This window comes from Dromaius novaehollandiae, chromosome 9, assembly GCF_036370855.1.
Source record: "Dromaius novaehollandiae isolate bDroNov1 chromosome 9, bDroNov1.hap1, whole genome shotgun sequence".
Lineage (NCBI taxonomy): Eukaryota > Metazoa > Chordata > Aves > Casuariiformes > Dromaiidae > Dromaius > Dromaius novaehollandiae.
The window spans coordinates 19,588,998-19,605,246 of record NC_088106.1 but is presented as its reverse complement, the minus strand read 5'-3'; the positions used below and the strand labels follow the sequence as shown (position 1 = coordinate 19,605,246).

General features: G+C 39.1%; 1 protein-coding gene across 1 annotated transcript in view; it reads right to left on the bottom strand.

The window, feature by feature from the left end:
• The window catches only part of DNER (delta/notch like EGF repeat containing), a 145,937-nt gene extending 131,484 nt beyond the window's left edge, over nucleotides 1–14,453 (bottom strand). Inside the window, exon 1 of the mRNA XM_064516877.1 lies at nucleotides 14,095–14,453. Coding sequence (XP_064372947.1) covers nucleotides 14,095–14,358 — 264 coding nt within the window. The 5' untranslated portion in view covers nucleotides 14,359–14,453. The remainder of the gene's footprint in view (nucleotides 1–14,094) is intronic.
• Nucleotides 14,454–16,249: the final 1,796 nt, after the last annotated feature.

Genomic DNA, 16,249 nt, shown 5'->3' with positions numbered 1-16,249 from the left:
GTGCAATCCTATGGAGGATGTCTAAATATCTGTCTGCTCCTTTATTATAGGACAAGAATGTTTTATAAGGAAATAAAATTCAGATATCCATACAAACAGCTGTAAAAATAATTTGGGTTGCTAAGTCTACTTCAACAACAGTAGACAACAGAATAGAAATAAGAAAATTCACAATCTTTTATCCATTAGAGTGAGAAAGATAAAGGAACACCTGGAACAGCATGCAGCATCAATAATGCATTGACATAGGAAATAAAATAAAAGAAGGTGCTGAGAAAGGATCAACGGTCAAATTTTCTGAGATACATTATGTGAACTCACCTGGCTTAGACACAGAAAATACTAACCAACTACCTTTTAACTTATACCTAAAGAACTGTCTGTACTGAAACGAAAATTCCACAATGCCATTAAAAGTGAAGTTCAAGCAAGAAAAGCAGCTATCATGTTTTTTCAGCCATTGAGTTCTTTGTCTAAAAAGAAAATAAAAGTGTTTAGAAGTTAACTTTATTTAGGTAACTCATACACAGAGTAAAAAGAAATCAACAGAAGCCACAGAAATTACATTCTTGCAAACTGCAGTGCAGGGGAAAAAAAAAAAAAACACACTTAGACTTTTAGAAACCAAGAATTAAAAAGATGTCATCCTCATAAAGGTAGAACAAAACTATGAAAATATACTTAGAAGTTATCTGAGGAGGTCTATTAAGATAGTATATGTCTTCTAATGGTCATTTGTTGCATTTATTTACTCACATGTCTAATATCTTCAGAGTGATTCCAAACACTAAGAAGGTCTAAGCCAAGTGCCAGCTGAGCCACCAAGCCTGGTGGTTCAGCTGGTGTTTCAGGTGATGACACTGCTATTTTGTACATGGGGACGAGAGACTAGGATGCCAGCCCAGTTCTTTATTTCCAAACTAGCAACCACAGCACTGACTCTTCCCTTGCTCAGAGTATATTTTGCACATTAAATCAAAGCCCAGTTAACTGCTAAGTTCTAAAACATGGCCACAAGTGCTTTGTGATTAAGCAGGAATGTACTGATTTCCTCATTGAGTTACACATATCTATAGCAAATATTTCAGCTCATCTGTTATGCAAGCTTCATACTCAAATCCATAAAGTCTAACCTTTTCCCTTCTTCCTGAGACTGCCTGTATTTCATGTCTTAAAACACTTGAATAGCACCATATGCTATACTCCTCTTTAGCCCACTTATTCAGTGAGGTCTACTAAATGGATCATGAATGACTATGGTATTATGCAACTCATCCCACAATGCAGTAAGTGTAACCAAATCAGTTTCTGCACTGAAACATCCCTATGCTACTTTAGTTTCTTCTGGGGTTGATATTATCAGCTTAGGAAGAAAGCAAGCAAATTCTCCAAAGTAAGGGATACAAGCACTATAAGCATCCTCTGCATGTGACAACTGTTTGTTAGTATACTGGGCAGTGAAGACCAAAATAAGAGAGAAAGCAGAGATCAGTAACTGAAAGCCAGCTGGATTAAGGTGACTTGAGATTTATAGGACAGAAAAGAATTTGATACAATGAAAAAGGAAGATGCTTCAGATGTAGAGATAGTACAGAAAAGGCAGCTAAATTAAAAAAAAAAAGTTAACTACTAAACCTACATCTCAGCACTGTCAAAAAGAACTGGCAGCATTTCTAGATCTATCTTAATAGTTTCATTGACATTTATTTACCTGCACATACGGGCACACAAGCAAGTTAGTACAGAATAAAACAGGAGATAAGCCTGCAGAGCATCGTCTGCTCTATGATACCTAGCTATGTGCACATACTTATGCAGTTGTGCTACACAGTAAACACAAATAAGTCATATCAAACCAACTTTATTTACCACAGGTAAATGCATGAACATGATAACATAGTTAGCAATTTACACTCTAGATCTTTGCAATTCTGCTTTTATGCATCCACATACTGAAGTTTTTCTACACAGCACGTTCACAACAATACTTTTGAACCACACAAACAGACTCTCATCCATGATATTTCAAAAAGCTAGAGAAAAATAAACTGGGAAGACCAACAACCGATACTCTAAGTTTCAGAATTATCTCCAAGATTAGATTAGACAATGCCAATATTAACATTTAAATAAATACCAGAGAACTTTTTCCCATTAGACACCACTTTAACATGCTTGTTACAGTTGGTCTGAAACTTTCAGACAGAAAGTAATTTTATTAGAAAATGCCAGTTCATTGGATATATAGAGTTTCTCTGATTTGAGGAGGCCAAGTCACAGATCTGCTTCTGATAGAAACACACCTTGTTTCTGGTGAAGCAGCCTCCCTACTGCAGCACTAGTGACCGGCTCAACGATCTGGGAACACGGCACCTTGAAGTGCTGAGCTATGACCCTGCTCTCAGACTCACAGAGAGCTGAAAAGCCACAAGACTCCCAGGATAACTTGAAGCTCTCAAGGCTTCACAGAACTGCCTTGCTGAATACAGAGGAACTTTTAGGAGCTTCTATCAGCTAGCAGATCTCAGGGCTTACCAGCTGCTTGCAGTAAAGGCCCCAACTCCAAGTGGGGTTTGCTTTCATACCCAAAGCAAGCAGCTGAGGAAAAAAAAAAAGAGAATATAGAACTGAATGAGGAAAAAAAAAAGAGAATATAGAACTGAATGCAAGTGTATTTTGAAAATGTATTTGAAAAAAAAGTGTATTTTGAAAAAAAGTCTTCAGAACTAGAAATCAAGTTGGACACTGCTGTGGTCCTGACTACAAAGCGAAAAGCATATATCATACAGAAATCAACTAAGTTGATGCTCTTTGTGTTTTTTATGTCACTATGTCACTTACACAATAAGCTTTATTAGCACAGCTGTCATTTTTTAGTGCACTTCAATGAATTATCTCATATAAACATATGGATAAATCACTCACTAATATGTTGCACTAACAGAAAATACTTTATATTCCTAAAATCAAACACAGTCAGATTTTGGATCATACCTTATTTTTCTGCATGGTGCTGATAAGAAGACTTAATAATCACAGGGCATATCCATAATTGATAAACTTATCACCCAGTTCTTGAGCAGGCCTTTGTGATAAGGCAGAATTACTGTAACTATTAATTATCTGTCCTTTCTTGCTTGCCTGCAAAAGCAGTTAAAATCTGTTGTTGTAATGGGCAGCCGTTTGACAGGGGAGGGGAAGGGTATGTTGATTTTTATGTTCTACCAAATAATTCATAAAAATTAGAGGCAACTAATGCAGCTGACCTTGCTCCAGCATTTATTCAGCTTAAAGAAGGTCCTTGGTACATTTTAGGAGCACCAAGAAACCCAAGTTTAAATGAAATAACCAGTTCTAAACTTTCTTTGTCTGTAAAAGGAATAAATGGAATGACTTTGAGTCTCTTACATGTGAAACAGGTATCATAATGGAGCCTCAAGCAATCCTTTAAAAAGGCTCGTTTTAAAGCACACTTAGTAAAAGCCATGTCCCCCTGCACGCTCAGAAGGATTATCCAGCACTTCTATAACATTAACCCAGTACCTTTCCATTACTTTTAAGAGGCAATAGTCAGCCAAGTTTTAATGTTAGAGTCCTATTACAGTTATGTAAATTAAGTCTTAATTTGTCCTTCCTTCCATTAAACGTGTTAATTTCCCAGAGGACTCAACACCATTTTCTTCATTTGTCACATATGCCATCATCATACAGTATGTAGCAGCCTTAAAAATGAATAATCAAGGATCTGGTCCTACTAACCCTACCTATGTCAGTAATCCCTATGTAACTCATCCCATTGAAATTCAAAGGGATACTCAAATGACAAAGTTTCTCAGGTCCCCACACAGGAGAACATGACCTTGATGCTCCACAGTGACAGTAAGTGCCAGAAAACAACTGTCTTGCAAACATGACGTGCAATTAGGATTCTCAGTGCAGGGGGCAAGTAACTTGTAAATGACTAGACTTCTAGATGGCCAACTTTACCTCCTTTTGTTTATTGTCATTTAAATCTGCCTGAAAAGATATTATAAGAGAAATACATGTATATAAACAATCATGAGTTATTAATAGAGTGGTAAGTCTGCATGGAAACCTAAGCCATATATTTTGGTTTGACATAAATTTAATTCTGATAATGGGTATTTAGTAATTTGCCTAAGTATATTTCTTCAGTAGAACACCCCACCACACATCTGTTAAAACCTTTAAACAAACAAACAAAAAAAGCAAATAAAATGTGCATGAAGTTTTAAAGATTTGATGAAGCATAAATCATTAGGGCTGAATAAGAAATGTAAGAATTGCTATAATGGTTCATGGTAATAGCTAATGTCCTTACTGACAAAGGCCACTATCAAATATGTCAAAGGAGATCAAAGAAACACACTCAGTCTGGAAAATTACAGAAAATTGCCCATAGATTTTCCTTAGTCACGTTAGCGATGACTAGCTGATGCCCTGAAGAATTTAACTGTCTCATTCCTGTTTTTGTAAAAACATAGGCCTTGCCACAAGATTACCTATATTCAGACTCTTTTCATTGGTCTCTGTATAAACAAGAACAGTTGCTTCTCCCTGGTTATTCAAATCCTTCCACATCCAGTCACTTCTGCTGCCTTTCTCTGGGTCCTATCTATTACTGCTCTCTCTCTCTTTTAAGTAAAGTTACCTGAACTTGATTTCAAGAGATCAGATACTATTCATTCATAGAAGAGTAGAGCATTTTAAAAAGGCTTCTGTTCTCTGGCAACATTATCTGCATATCTTTAAACTATTCTTTTTTGAGCACTCATGCGCCTTGAGGAGGATTATTCAACATGCTGCCACTTGAACACATGGGCCTTTCTCCCAAATAATCACCATTTGTTTAGAATATGCATGGCTAGCTCAAATGATTCCTCCTCTTGTGCATTTGTCAACAAAAAACTTCAGCTTTATTAGGTCCTTCTAATTTTTCAGTACAAAGGACCACATAGTAGCAACCTGGACTGAATATAAGGCTTGCAGTAACAGAAGAAATCGTATCTTGTTCCTTTTTTTACAGCTACTCGTCCTTGAGTTGTTCAAAAATCTTATCAAATTGGCAATTTGGTTGCTGTTGTAACCAATACATCAAACACAACAAAATCCCTGAGATCATTAGCATTCAGTGACCTTAACTCACAGAACAACCTTACTTTCACAGTTAAGTTGCATCCTCTTGCTACCTTATCCATGAACCCCTTATTCACAAGCACATCTTTGCTACAGAATTCTTTAAAAAAATTGATCGCTGATCCATAACCCCTGCTTCCAGTGGGAAAGAACATTACAAAACTAGATTAATCTATAGACTGCTAGACTAAATACTTTGTCAGTCAAGGAAACACTCTAAATGGTTGAAAAAAAATAATAAGGAGGTTCTTTTCCTTAAAATTTAAGTATATTCTGAGAGGGCACTGACATGTAATTCAGAATCTGGCATTTCAATACAACTAATACAATGCTTCCTTATAAAGTGCTTTTCACTCAATATTCTTAAAGCTTTTGTAGACACTCACAAACTAACCTTCTGAACATCAAGGATTATCTCAATTTATAGAAGAGAAATCCAAGTAAGAAGAAGGCAGGAGATTTGCCCAGTGTGACTCAGCAAGGCAGTAAAAAGTCCAAGCACCAAGGCCTGATCTTCCAATTCCTTGTCGTAATGCTTCCTACAAGATGCGTCTCTGTAGAGTTTACAACTATTTAGTAAGGTTTACACCCGAATATAATACTACATACTTCAGTATAATTATTACACTTAGAACACCCTGTATAATTTTATAATGAACCAAGGCAAAGTTGAACAACAATACAGAGCAGCCATATGTATTGCTGAACTCAAACAGGTTACATATGCGGCACGCAATTCAGCTTCTGAATGCTAGAGGACTTCTATATAGGAGATTATATTTAAGGAATAGAACAAATTAAATTAAAGAGTTTTCTTATCAAGGAAACATTGTTTCTCCTAATGCATGCCTTGGTGTGCATTTCCATTGTTCAAAAAAACCCAAAAAAGTTGGAGAACTGCAAAAAGTGTGTTGCACTTCAAGGTCTTTTTCCTAATAATACAATTATTTATGATTAGTGTAGCTCATGTTGACAAATTATAAGTTTTCTACCAGAAGGTATTTATTGCAGTGTTTACCTTATTCTTGTATAATACAAGTTGACAAAACTGTACAGAAAAAAAAAAAAATGGTAACAAAACTATCTTTCTGCCTTAAAAGCAGAGATCTAATTTAAGCCTCTTAATAAGAGATATTCTACAACGTAGAATGCACATACTAAATTACTTTTACCTTCCGATCTTGACCTAAATGCCACTAAGAAAGCTTCAAAGAAATTAACCACACTTTTGCCAAATGCAGTGCTTTCAACTGACACAGATGCACTTTAAATAAGGATACTTTCATTTTGGGACCACTGCTCCACAGACAGACATCTCCAGGGAGTTTACTGCACTCAGCTCACCTATATCAACTAAAAATAAAAAAGTCATTGTAGGCACCATTGTGGATATTATTGAAGACTTTCTTCTAATGCACAGTTGTCATCAAAAGAACAGGTAACCTATCAGTATGCACACAGAATGGGATTCAGCAAAACACAAAACAAGCTATCTTTAGATTAACCAGCACCCACCAGGAATAGTATGATTTACTTAGTCTATTCATCTCAAAAAAGGCACTGCAGAAAAAAGATACTTGTTACAAGCAGAAGGAGGGACAAATGGAATAACTCAGTTTTTAAAAGAGGAAAAAAATACATCAGGGAAATTCAATTAAATCGAAAGACAGAAAATGAACATTGATAAAAGGGTATTTTTTCCATGTGATTAATAACATGTGGGACTCATTGGAACACAAACTTATCAAAGCCAAAAAAGTTACTAGGAATAAATGAGGGACTTGACGTGTAACAAGAATACACCAAGCAATGACAGAAAATGGTTTTTTTTAAAAAAAAAAAAGTGTTCCATGACAATTAAGACTTTAATTTAATTCTGTTTAGGGTTAAGTGGACACTATCTTCAGCAGTCCCATGCCTGCCTATTAAAATGGAATCTCTTGCATCATCATAGATATCTGGTCTCCCCATTACATAGTCAAACTGAAAATCTGCTAAATGCCACCTATGAAATTAGTACTCTGCTACTTGTTCTCAGAAGGGCAGTATGTGGAAGCTTCTATGACAGCCCTCAAAGAGAGAGGAACATTTCTGCCTCCTGTAATACTGAACAAAGTCACACAATGCCACTATTCTGAGCAATATTCTTTGTCCACATCCCATTTTTTCTTATCTTGTATTCATGTGGGGCGAGATGACCACTTTTTTCCTCCTAATACATTGGGAATCTCCTTCATTAAAGAGGCATTCTATAGTTACAGATATACAAACAACAATATACAGCTAGGTATTAAGTATCTCAAAGGAAAATAAAAAAATAGCATGTATTCTTCTATTATACTACTTCACATCTGATCTGCTTCTTTACAATCTTTAATCACAAAAAATAAGTCAAACTAACACTTAAAACTTTTACTTATACCATGGAATTTTTGAAAACCAAATAAATTATGCTATATAATGACCTGATCATCCTTCAAAAAGAAAGTTTTTGGATAGATTTAAAGAGACTATTTGAACAGGTTGAAACACAGACTGCAAAGGTTCACAAGGGTTTGTGCACAAACAATAATAGCCAAATAACAACTGCTTATAGAATCGAGAAACTTCGGGTTATTTTTTAAGTTATTTCAGTTTAATTCTACAGAAATTTGAACAGTTCAGTTAGATCCCATGGCAAGAATTATAGCACAATTCTTTATTCAAAGCTTTGGTAATTGCCATATTTTAGCTCTCTTGTTCACAAATTTTCGTATGATAGGCTTCAAGGGAAAACGCTAATCTGAAAAACTCAAACTTCTGACCAGAAATGTGCTTCTACTACACTTACAAGAAATGGATATTATAACAACTAAAATAAACTGGGTGAAGAAACTATTTTTCACATTCATTTATTCTGTGCTGATGTTCTCCATATTTGATACACAACCACATCGCAGAACTTCATCAGTTCCTCTGCAACCAGAGATATCAACATGAGTCATCTGGACAGAGGTTCACTTTCAGCTCACAAAAACTCACAGATAACAAATAGTATCTGTATCAGTCACACAATTGTTACTTTAAGAAAAAAACTAAACCATGACTATTAAACATGAGCATACCAGTTTGTGACACAGGTTGCTGTAAACAAAGTGGATGGAAATTAATACTAAAGTTTTTTCTGATGTTTTATCTGATAAAAACATGGCCATCATAAAACTGCAAGCACTGCACATGAGTTTGTTGGTTTCAAGGTGCAATGTGGACTGCATGTAACTCGTATACATACAACAATATGGAAACAGTTTAGTAGGATATCCAAAAAAGGGGAGAGAAGAATAGGAAAAAAGCCAACAGGTAAGTGTGAAATCTAGGAAAAAGATATACACATGTATGTACATATACAGAATCACAAAATAGAATCAAAGTGTTTTAGGTTGGAAAGGACCTTAGGAAGTCCTCCTCACTCAAAACAGGGTTAACACTAACCCCAGCTGCTCTGGACATTGGCCAGCCAAGTCCTGAATCTCCAAGGCTGGATTTCCCACAACCTTTCTGAATACCTGTTTCGGGTTTAACCATTCTCATAGTGAGGAATTTTCGCCTTATATCTAACTGGAACTTAGCTTACTATAGCTTGTGCTTATCATCTTTCACCCTTTCACTGACTGCATCTGGGAAGAATTCAGTTTCATCTTCTCTACAACCACCCATTAGGTAGTTGAAGACACTAACTAGTTCCCTCCTTACCCTCCTCTTCTCCAGGGAAAAAAGCTCAGCTCTTGCAGCCACTTCTCATACATACTGTGTGTCAATGTAAATACTTCAATTCTGCAACTTCAAAGCACTGCAAGAGTTAGCCAGCAGGAAACAGCATGGCACCCATGGAACTCAAGCTCAACTAAATCCAGACAGCCAAAATGACAAGCCTCTGGGGCACCTGCTAACTGTACAATCTAATATTACTAAAGCCAAAAGAGCAAGTGTCACGTAACAGAACACTTGCATCACAACGACCACATAAGCCTAAGAATATATCCTTCATTAAAGAATAGAGAATGGAAAAAACAGAATTTCAAATACACTAACAAACTCCTTTTGAATTATACAGAGGCCTTTCAGTACCAAAGCCAGCACTTAAGAGAAAACAGGAACTCATAAAGAATTCATCTAGATACTGACATGAAGGTGAGTGAGTAGTTCAAGGATGTCCATGTAGCCAGCACTGTCCAGCGCAAAATGAAATAACCTGGCCAATGAAATTTTGTATCGCTTACTCAGAAGCATTAGACCATTGAGTCAAGAAAGAAACAATAATCCTTCTCTGCGTAGCTGAGTGTGCTAAGCTGGAATTTCTGCATTCAGCATTAAGCAGCACATTATCAGAAAGCTACTGAGAACAGGAATGAATTCAAAGAAAAAGAAACAAAAAACCCAGCACATGAGGAAGAGGCAGGAGGCAAAGAGCTAAAGAACGGAAATCATAATATTATAGTGTGTAAGTGTTCCAACAAAATTCACTTGGTATACAGAAGTACAAAAAAAAAGAGAGAGAGAGAGAGAGAGAGAATTAAGAAAAACAATTAGGCTGAAATTCAGGGGAAAAGTTAGTGCAAAACAGAACTTCTTAAAGGAAGTATGTAAATCCACAGTATGTGAGTGCAGATAAAACAGCAAGAAGTTTAGTTCAAGTAAAAATTTAGCAGCAACAGCAAGTTGTGAGGATACTTTTCCTAACTTAGAAGGAGACTCTGAACTTCTGAATCGGATTTAAAAAAATATATTTTCTGAGGATGCTTTGAAACAATTTAAAAAATGAAGACATTGTTTTAATGTAGTTGAATGACCAAAAAGTACATTCTAAGAACAAAATCAGAAAGAAAACTTACTGTCCATCTACATCAGTTTTTATATCAGTTCCTTCCTTGACTGTTTAAACTCTGAGCACATCATTTTAACCCCTTTTTTTATACAAGTTTTACACAACTACATATAGAAAATATTTTCCACTGTAGATGCAGAAACCCAGTCATTAGAGTGAACACAACAAATTCTTCCCAAGACCAAACAGACCTTTTTGTTAATAAAATAATGACTTCAATCCTAATTTATAACGGCTATTACACCAGTGGCTACCAAGTCATTCTCAGAAGTGGCAGGTATTGCCATCACTGTATATTTGACTAATCAGAGACTACACAGAAGGAGAACTGCAGACAAGTCAGAAGGCTGGTTCCAACCTGTGCGCATCAACAAGGAGACAGTACTTGTTTTCTAGTTTTGATTATTGATAACAGCTAGAAAATAAGGTTTTAAAATATGATAAAAGCATATTAAAAAAACAATAAACTAGAAGAGTGAGGAAAGTTATCGAGCAATGGAGAAAGAGGTAAAAAGCAGAAGCAACAGCCAAAGTAATGGAGTATGTCTGACAGTATTAAAAAAATACATTGATAAATGAACATTTCTTCACAAGACAGTCTTTTAAGAAATTAGCACTAGCACTGCATCTAACAAATGTAATGCAATTATCCAGGTTCTGATTTTGTATTTTTAAGCAAAAGACTAGTCAGTCATGAAATTTGTCACTTCCTGTGATTTTTGTCCCTTATGTCACTAAAATTATAATGCACTATCATAGATCAATTTCTGCACATAAAATATAACTTTAAGATGAATACAGAGGATACAAAGGATAAACAAAACTTTCCTGATCAAGAAAAATAATTCTACTGGATTTCACATGTATTAAGTCATCACGAATAAAGGTTAAAGATTTCTTTTTAAAGTAAAAAGTAAACCAAAAATTAAGGGAGTATGCCAGCATAACTTCAAAATCATTTGTTACTCATTTTTGCTCGTTTCCATTTAATCCACCAAATTCTCTCAGCACAAAGCTGAGAATTTGCCAGTCTCAAGTTCCTGCAGACAGGCAGTTGGATTTGCTATGATTTTTATACAATGTCATAAGAAATGTATGCAATCTCTTAGCTCATACCAAATTGTAGGATTCTTCAACACATTAGTTCTACTTTTTCCTTTTTCTTTTGTTAAATAATTAGTTACTAAAGCAGCTATAACATAGGATCATGGAACTGGTTTAAATCCAAGTTAAATACTTTACTTGGTTATAGGAAAGCTCTGGATTTTCAGAAGTATCTCTTGTGCTTGTGATATGACAGTTCTATTCTTTGCCACTTTTCGCACTCCAACACTAGCATCATCAAGTGTATCAAAAACAGCTACTGAAGTAAAAACTTCAGTAAGAAAATCTCTGGGCAATTTCTGACTGTGACTGTGTTATCAATCATTCTACGTTATGTACTTCACTTTGACTTGTAGGCACATTTGACTTTAGGCACATTTAGAACATTTCCCTTCATTCTACACCTCAGTGCATCACAGCAGAATCAGAGAAACGTTGCCTTCAGTACAAGTATCATGAAAGTAATTCCATATTTCTGGGGAGGCAGATGTCCCAAAGAAGTCCAAATTCCAAAATGCAAACTTACCTTCCATGATTACAGTATTTAAGCAGAACAATTTCTGTTCTTTTTTCCTCCTGGTATTCCCTTCTCTGGGTCTAACTGTTCAGCAACATCCTCAGCAGTAAGTTGAAAACACTCTGTCTAAATAGGTCTGGATGAACACCCTGATTTAGCCCTTAGTTTTCTCATATCCCTTTTGGGTTAAAAACCCTTCTATCTCTTATCATTGAATCCGAATACTTTTACCAGCATACATGACTGTTTTTACTTTTCTTTATAGGACTTTAAAATGTTAGGTATCTGAACAATAGCACAATCCAAAAGTTAATGTATTTGTGCAATATTTATTCATTTCCTATCTGGATAAAACTAGCAAAACCTTCTCAAATGTGGACATATCATCATTTTTATATTAACTCCTTAAAACTTCTTGCTCTCTAGTTAATTATAGTTGCATTTCAAAACCAGATTAACTTTTCGTAGTTAACCAATGCCCATACTTCAGCTGCAGACACAATAGCTAGAACTGATGTTCATTTGTTCAAAAATTTCCCTTGCAAAAGTTATTACTCAATATTTTATTAAAAATTCCAAAATCTATGACATTGTAAGCCTCTTCGTGTTAGTTAATAAAAGCATAATTGCTGTGAAAATATTACCTATCTCTTGTATTAGAAAAATTAAAAACAGTGCCCCAGACACAACAGTTCACAGTTGGCATGATGCCAGCAAGTTTTACAGTTTAAGTTTTTAAAAGAGTCATTAATCACAGATTTCAGACACTAAAACCTAGTAACAACCTGCAGAAACAAACATACTACTCTCACTCTTTTTAAAGATATAAGCGTAGTAAACTCTTAAGAGGGCAACAGCTAAAATTAGCCAAAGGCAATTCTATTTAATCCACTTTAATCTCTCTGATTTTACAGAATCTCATTAGTGTTAATATTTTCATTTTCATTGTTAGACTGAATCAACTAAGACATTTTGAAGCAAGCACAGAACTCAGCGCAAAGTGCTTCTGCTTTACAATGACTTCCACACTCACTTAGGCGTTAAGTCTTCCGTACCTGTAATTATCCCTTTCATCTAATCAACAGCTTAGGTTTGGAACAGCACAATCAAGGAACAATAAAATGCAGAATGAGTTTACTTGAATTCATTTAGTTCTACGTCAAATCCATCTCAGTGAGAGAGCACTGTCCAAAGAAATGGTAGCTGATCCATGTATTCTTTTCTGTGTTACTGCCATAGATGGTAACATGTTGCATCATATACATATGCAGGAAACAAATCTCTTTGTCCTTGCACCTTCTTTTCTTTTGCCAAAGATACAGAAGATTAACTTTTTGTGAATTCCAGACTGTGGTTACAGAGATTTTTCATCCTTAATAACTAGAGACAAAATAAAATTTACAACAATCATCACATGACAACGAAGATTAACTTAAGTTACATTATTATATTAAACCACAATATGACCAAGCACGTTAGAGAGATGCTGGTTACTCTCTCTCCATTGTTATTTTAGCTCTACCAAACGGAAAGACATTTTCCCCACACTGGGCGTTCTGCTCTTTCAGATTTCAAAACCAATCCAAGAAGCACCTGAAACGTGGGAGCAAACACACCAAACCTACCAAAACGATCACAGTAAACATGATTTAATTATCAGTATTCAATACAATATAGTATCCACTGTCCAGGACCATCCTTTTTACCTTCAAAGGACTTAATACCAAATAAAATGCGAACACCGGGGGGGGGGGGGGGGAATCATCACTATACTGCCGAGATCAACCTCGGAGGGCTATCTGCCGAGGTCAGACCCCATCCTCACTCACCCCTTCTCCGAGCCGAGCCCGTGCTGTCGGCTCGCCCTGCGCCCGGGGAGGACGCAGCACTCCAGGCGTAACCCGCAAGCCTACGAGCTCGGGAGCGCACCCAAAGCCCGCCGAGGAGGTCCCCGCTCAGCTGCTCGGAGGCGCAGGCTCCCCTTCACACGCTTAGCGGCGCTCAGGACGGCAGCCCCGTCGGGAAGCCGGCGAACCCGCGGGAAGCCTGGGCGCCGCAGCCCTGGGCGCCCGCCGTCGGGCGGCCGTTAACGGCCGCGACCCGCGCCCGGCGCCAACGGCTCCCGCGCGGGGAGCGGGGGGGGGGAAGCAGTCCCGCCGCGCGCGCGGGCCGCGGCAGAGCCCGCGCAGCCCCCGCGCAGCGCCGCGCCGCCGGCCCGCCAGCAGCGCCGGGCGCCCGGCCGCCGCCCCGCGACACGCGTCCCGCCGCGCGCAGGGACTAACGGAGGAGCGGGGCAGGGCGCACCGTGACGCGCGCAGACAGGGGCAGGCGGAGCGGAGCCCGAAGCCGCAGATGGAGCCGGGGACACCCAAGGGCAGGGACGGGCACAAGGACGTGGCGGGGGCCGCGGGAGGCGCCCTCCGCCGGGACCGGCGCTGCCCGCGCCCCTTACCTGGCAGGAGGCGCCGGTGACCCCCGGGGGGCAGGCGCAGCGGTAGGCGGCCTGCGGCTGAGGCAGGGGCAGCTGGAGGCGGCGGGGCGCGGCGGAGCCCCGCGGCGGCACGGGGGAGCAGGTGCCGTTGTTGCGGCAGGGCTGGCTGAGGCAGGGGTCCTCGCCGGGGGGCGCGGCGCTGGCCGGCCCGGGGAGGCAGGCGCGGCGCTGGGCCAGGGCGAGCAGCAGCAGCAGCAGGAGCGGGAGCGGGGCGGCCCGGGGCATGGCGGCGGGGCGTCCGGGTCTCAGCGCCGCTCCGCTGCGGGCACCGGCGGGGAGAAAAGGAGGAGACGGAGGCAGCGGCTCCCCGGCTGCTCCCTGCCCCCGTTGCCGGGGCAACGCGCGGGCGGGGCCGCGGTGGGGCGGGGCCGCGTTGCCGCCCGCCTCGCGCCCGGCGCCCGGCAGGGGGCAGCCGCTGCGCGCGGCAGCCGTTGGGGAGCGTCGCCCGAGGGCGGCGGCGCGGCCGTGAGGCGCGGATCTCGGCGCGGTCGGAGCTGCCGCGCAGGCGGCGGTGCGGGAGGCGGCCCGGCGCGGTGTGCTGAGCAAAGCGCTTTAAAAAGGCAGCAGCGCACTGCTGAAATGGCTGACGGACATTCCTGGTGTTTCGGTGCCCTCAGCCAAAGTGACTGATGTAAACGGTAACATAACGGCGCCCAGCCGAGGCTGAGCTCTGCCCTGGACTGCACAAACGCCCTGAAAAAAAGGAAAATTCTCGCCTAGGAGAACTTACCGCTTGCTTTTTATTTACTGTTCCGGAAGTGTTACTTGTTGATAGTTAATTTAAAGCTAGGTTAAGACCAAAGTGTAAGCAGCTAGCGTAAAAAATGATCCCATCAGTTCTCATATTACCAGAAAAAAAAAAGCTATAGATATTGGACTTCCATGTTTTTCCTATTGAGATTTTCTACGGTGCATTTTTAAAAATCGATTTGTATTTTGCTATTTTTTTTTTTTATTTTTTTACTGCCTCTGGTTAGGACTAGGATACACAGTCTCTACATCAGTCAGCAGATAGCATGAAGGTAATCCACACACTGACCTTTTATTCATGTGCTACTACAAAAGTGAGGTATTTATAATAATTAACGACTTCTTCTCAAATCTCTATCACGGGATTAAAGGAGAATAATTTTGCTGAAAGCAATGTGTTACACTTCTTATAAACCTTTGCACTTCTCGTACAAATAGGACTGAAACCTGCGTCATCGGCAGAAATAATTGGTGATGCGAATTGAACTGAACTGAAAAGTCATCTGGATTTCTAGCAGCCTGAATACAATATTAGATCCCCACATCCAAGCTGAAATTAACTGTCATTGCTTTTCCATGACCTCACAAGTCTCTGTATTTTTACCTTCCATACCTTTTGAAGTTTTATATTCTGTGCCACACTAGCTCCCTCTGCTGGTTTTGTTCTTAGTGTTTTCCTAATTCTGGTTTCACAGTTTGCACAAATAGATCTGATTTAATTCCCCTCATTCCCAGGTAACACTGGGTTCTGATGTTTACTACAACATATAGGCACTGTAGTAATACAAATAAAAAATAATCTTAACCATATTTACTCAGATGAAGTTGCATCTCTATTTTACAACTGTCCTCTCCTTAACGTTACTTTTTCTATCAGTATTTGTTCATCAGAGCCCTTCACATGTTGAGACAGAAAAATTGCTGTACTTATTTGACTAGTTCACCTTCCTGTTTTCTTTACTGATCATTATCAAGTACCATTTCTCAGCAAAAGCCAGGCACTTGGAAGACAGTCTTCCAATTTGAACTGAACTGCTACTTACTGTTCTTTAAGTATGTTTTTTTCCAAATAGTTTTGCAACTATCTTACACCATAAAAAACATATTCTTAATAATTTGCTAAGCTTTTTCATAAGGATGTTATGGGAAGCAATGCCAAAGGCCTTGCCGGTGTCAGGTTATGACAACTATCTGTTACTTCTATCCTATTAACAAGATCTGTGACCTTGTCCTACAAGAAAATTTGACATGATTTATTCTTGATAAGTCAACAGGATTTTCTAAGTACTCAGAAATATCTTGCATTTTTATATATATATGTGTGTGTGTGTGTATATATATATATATATATACACACAAGTATTTT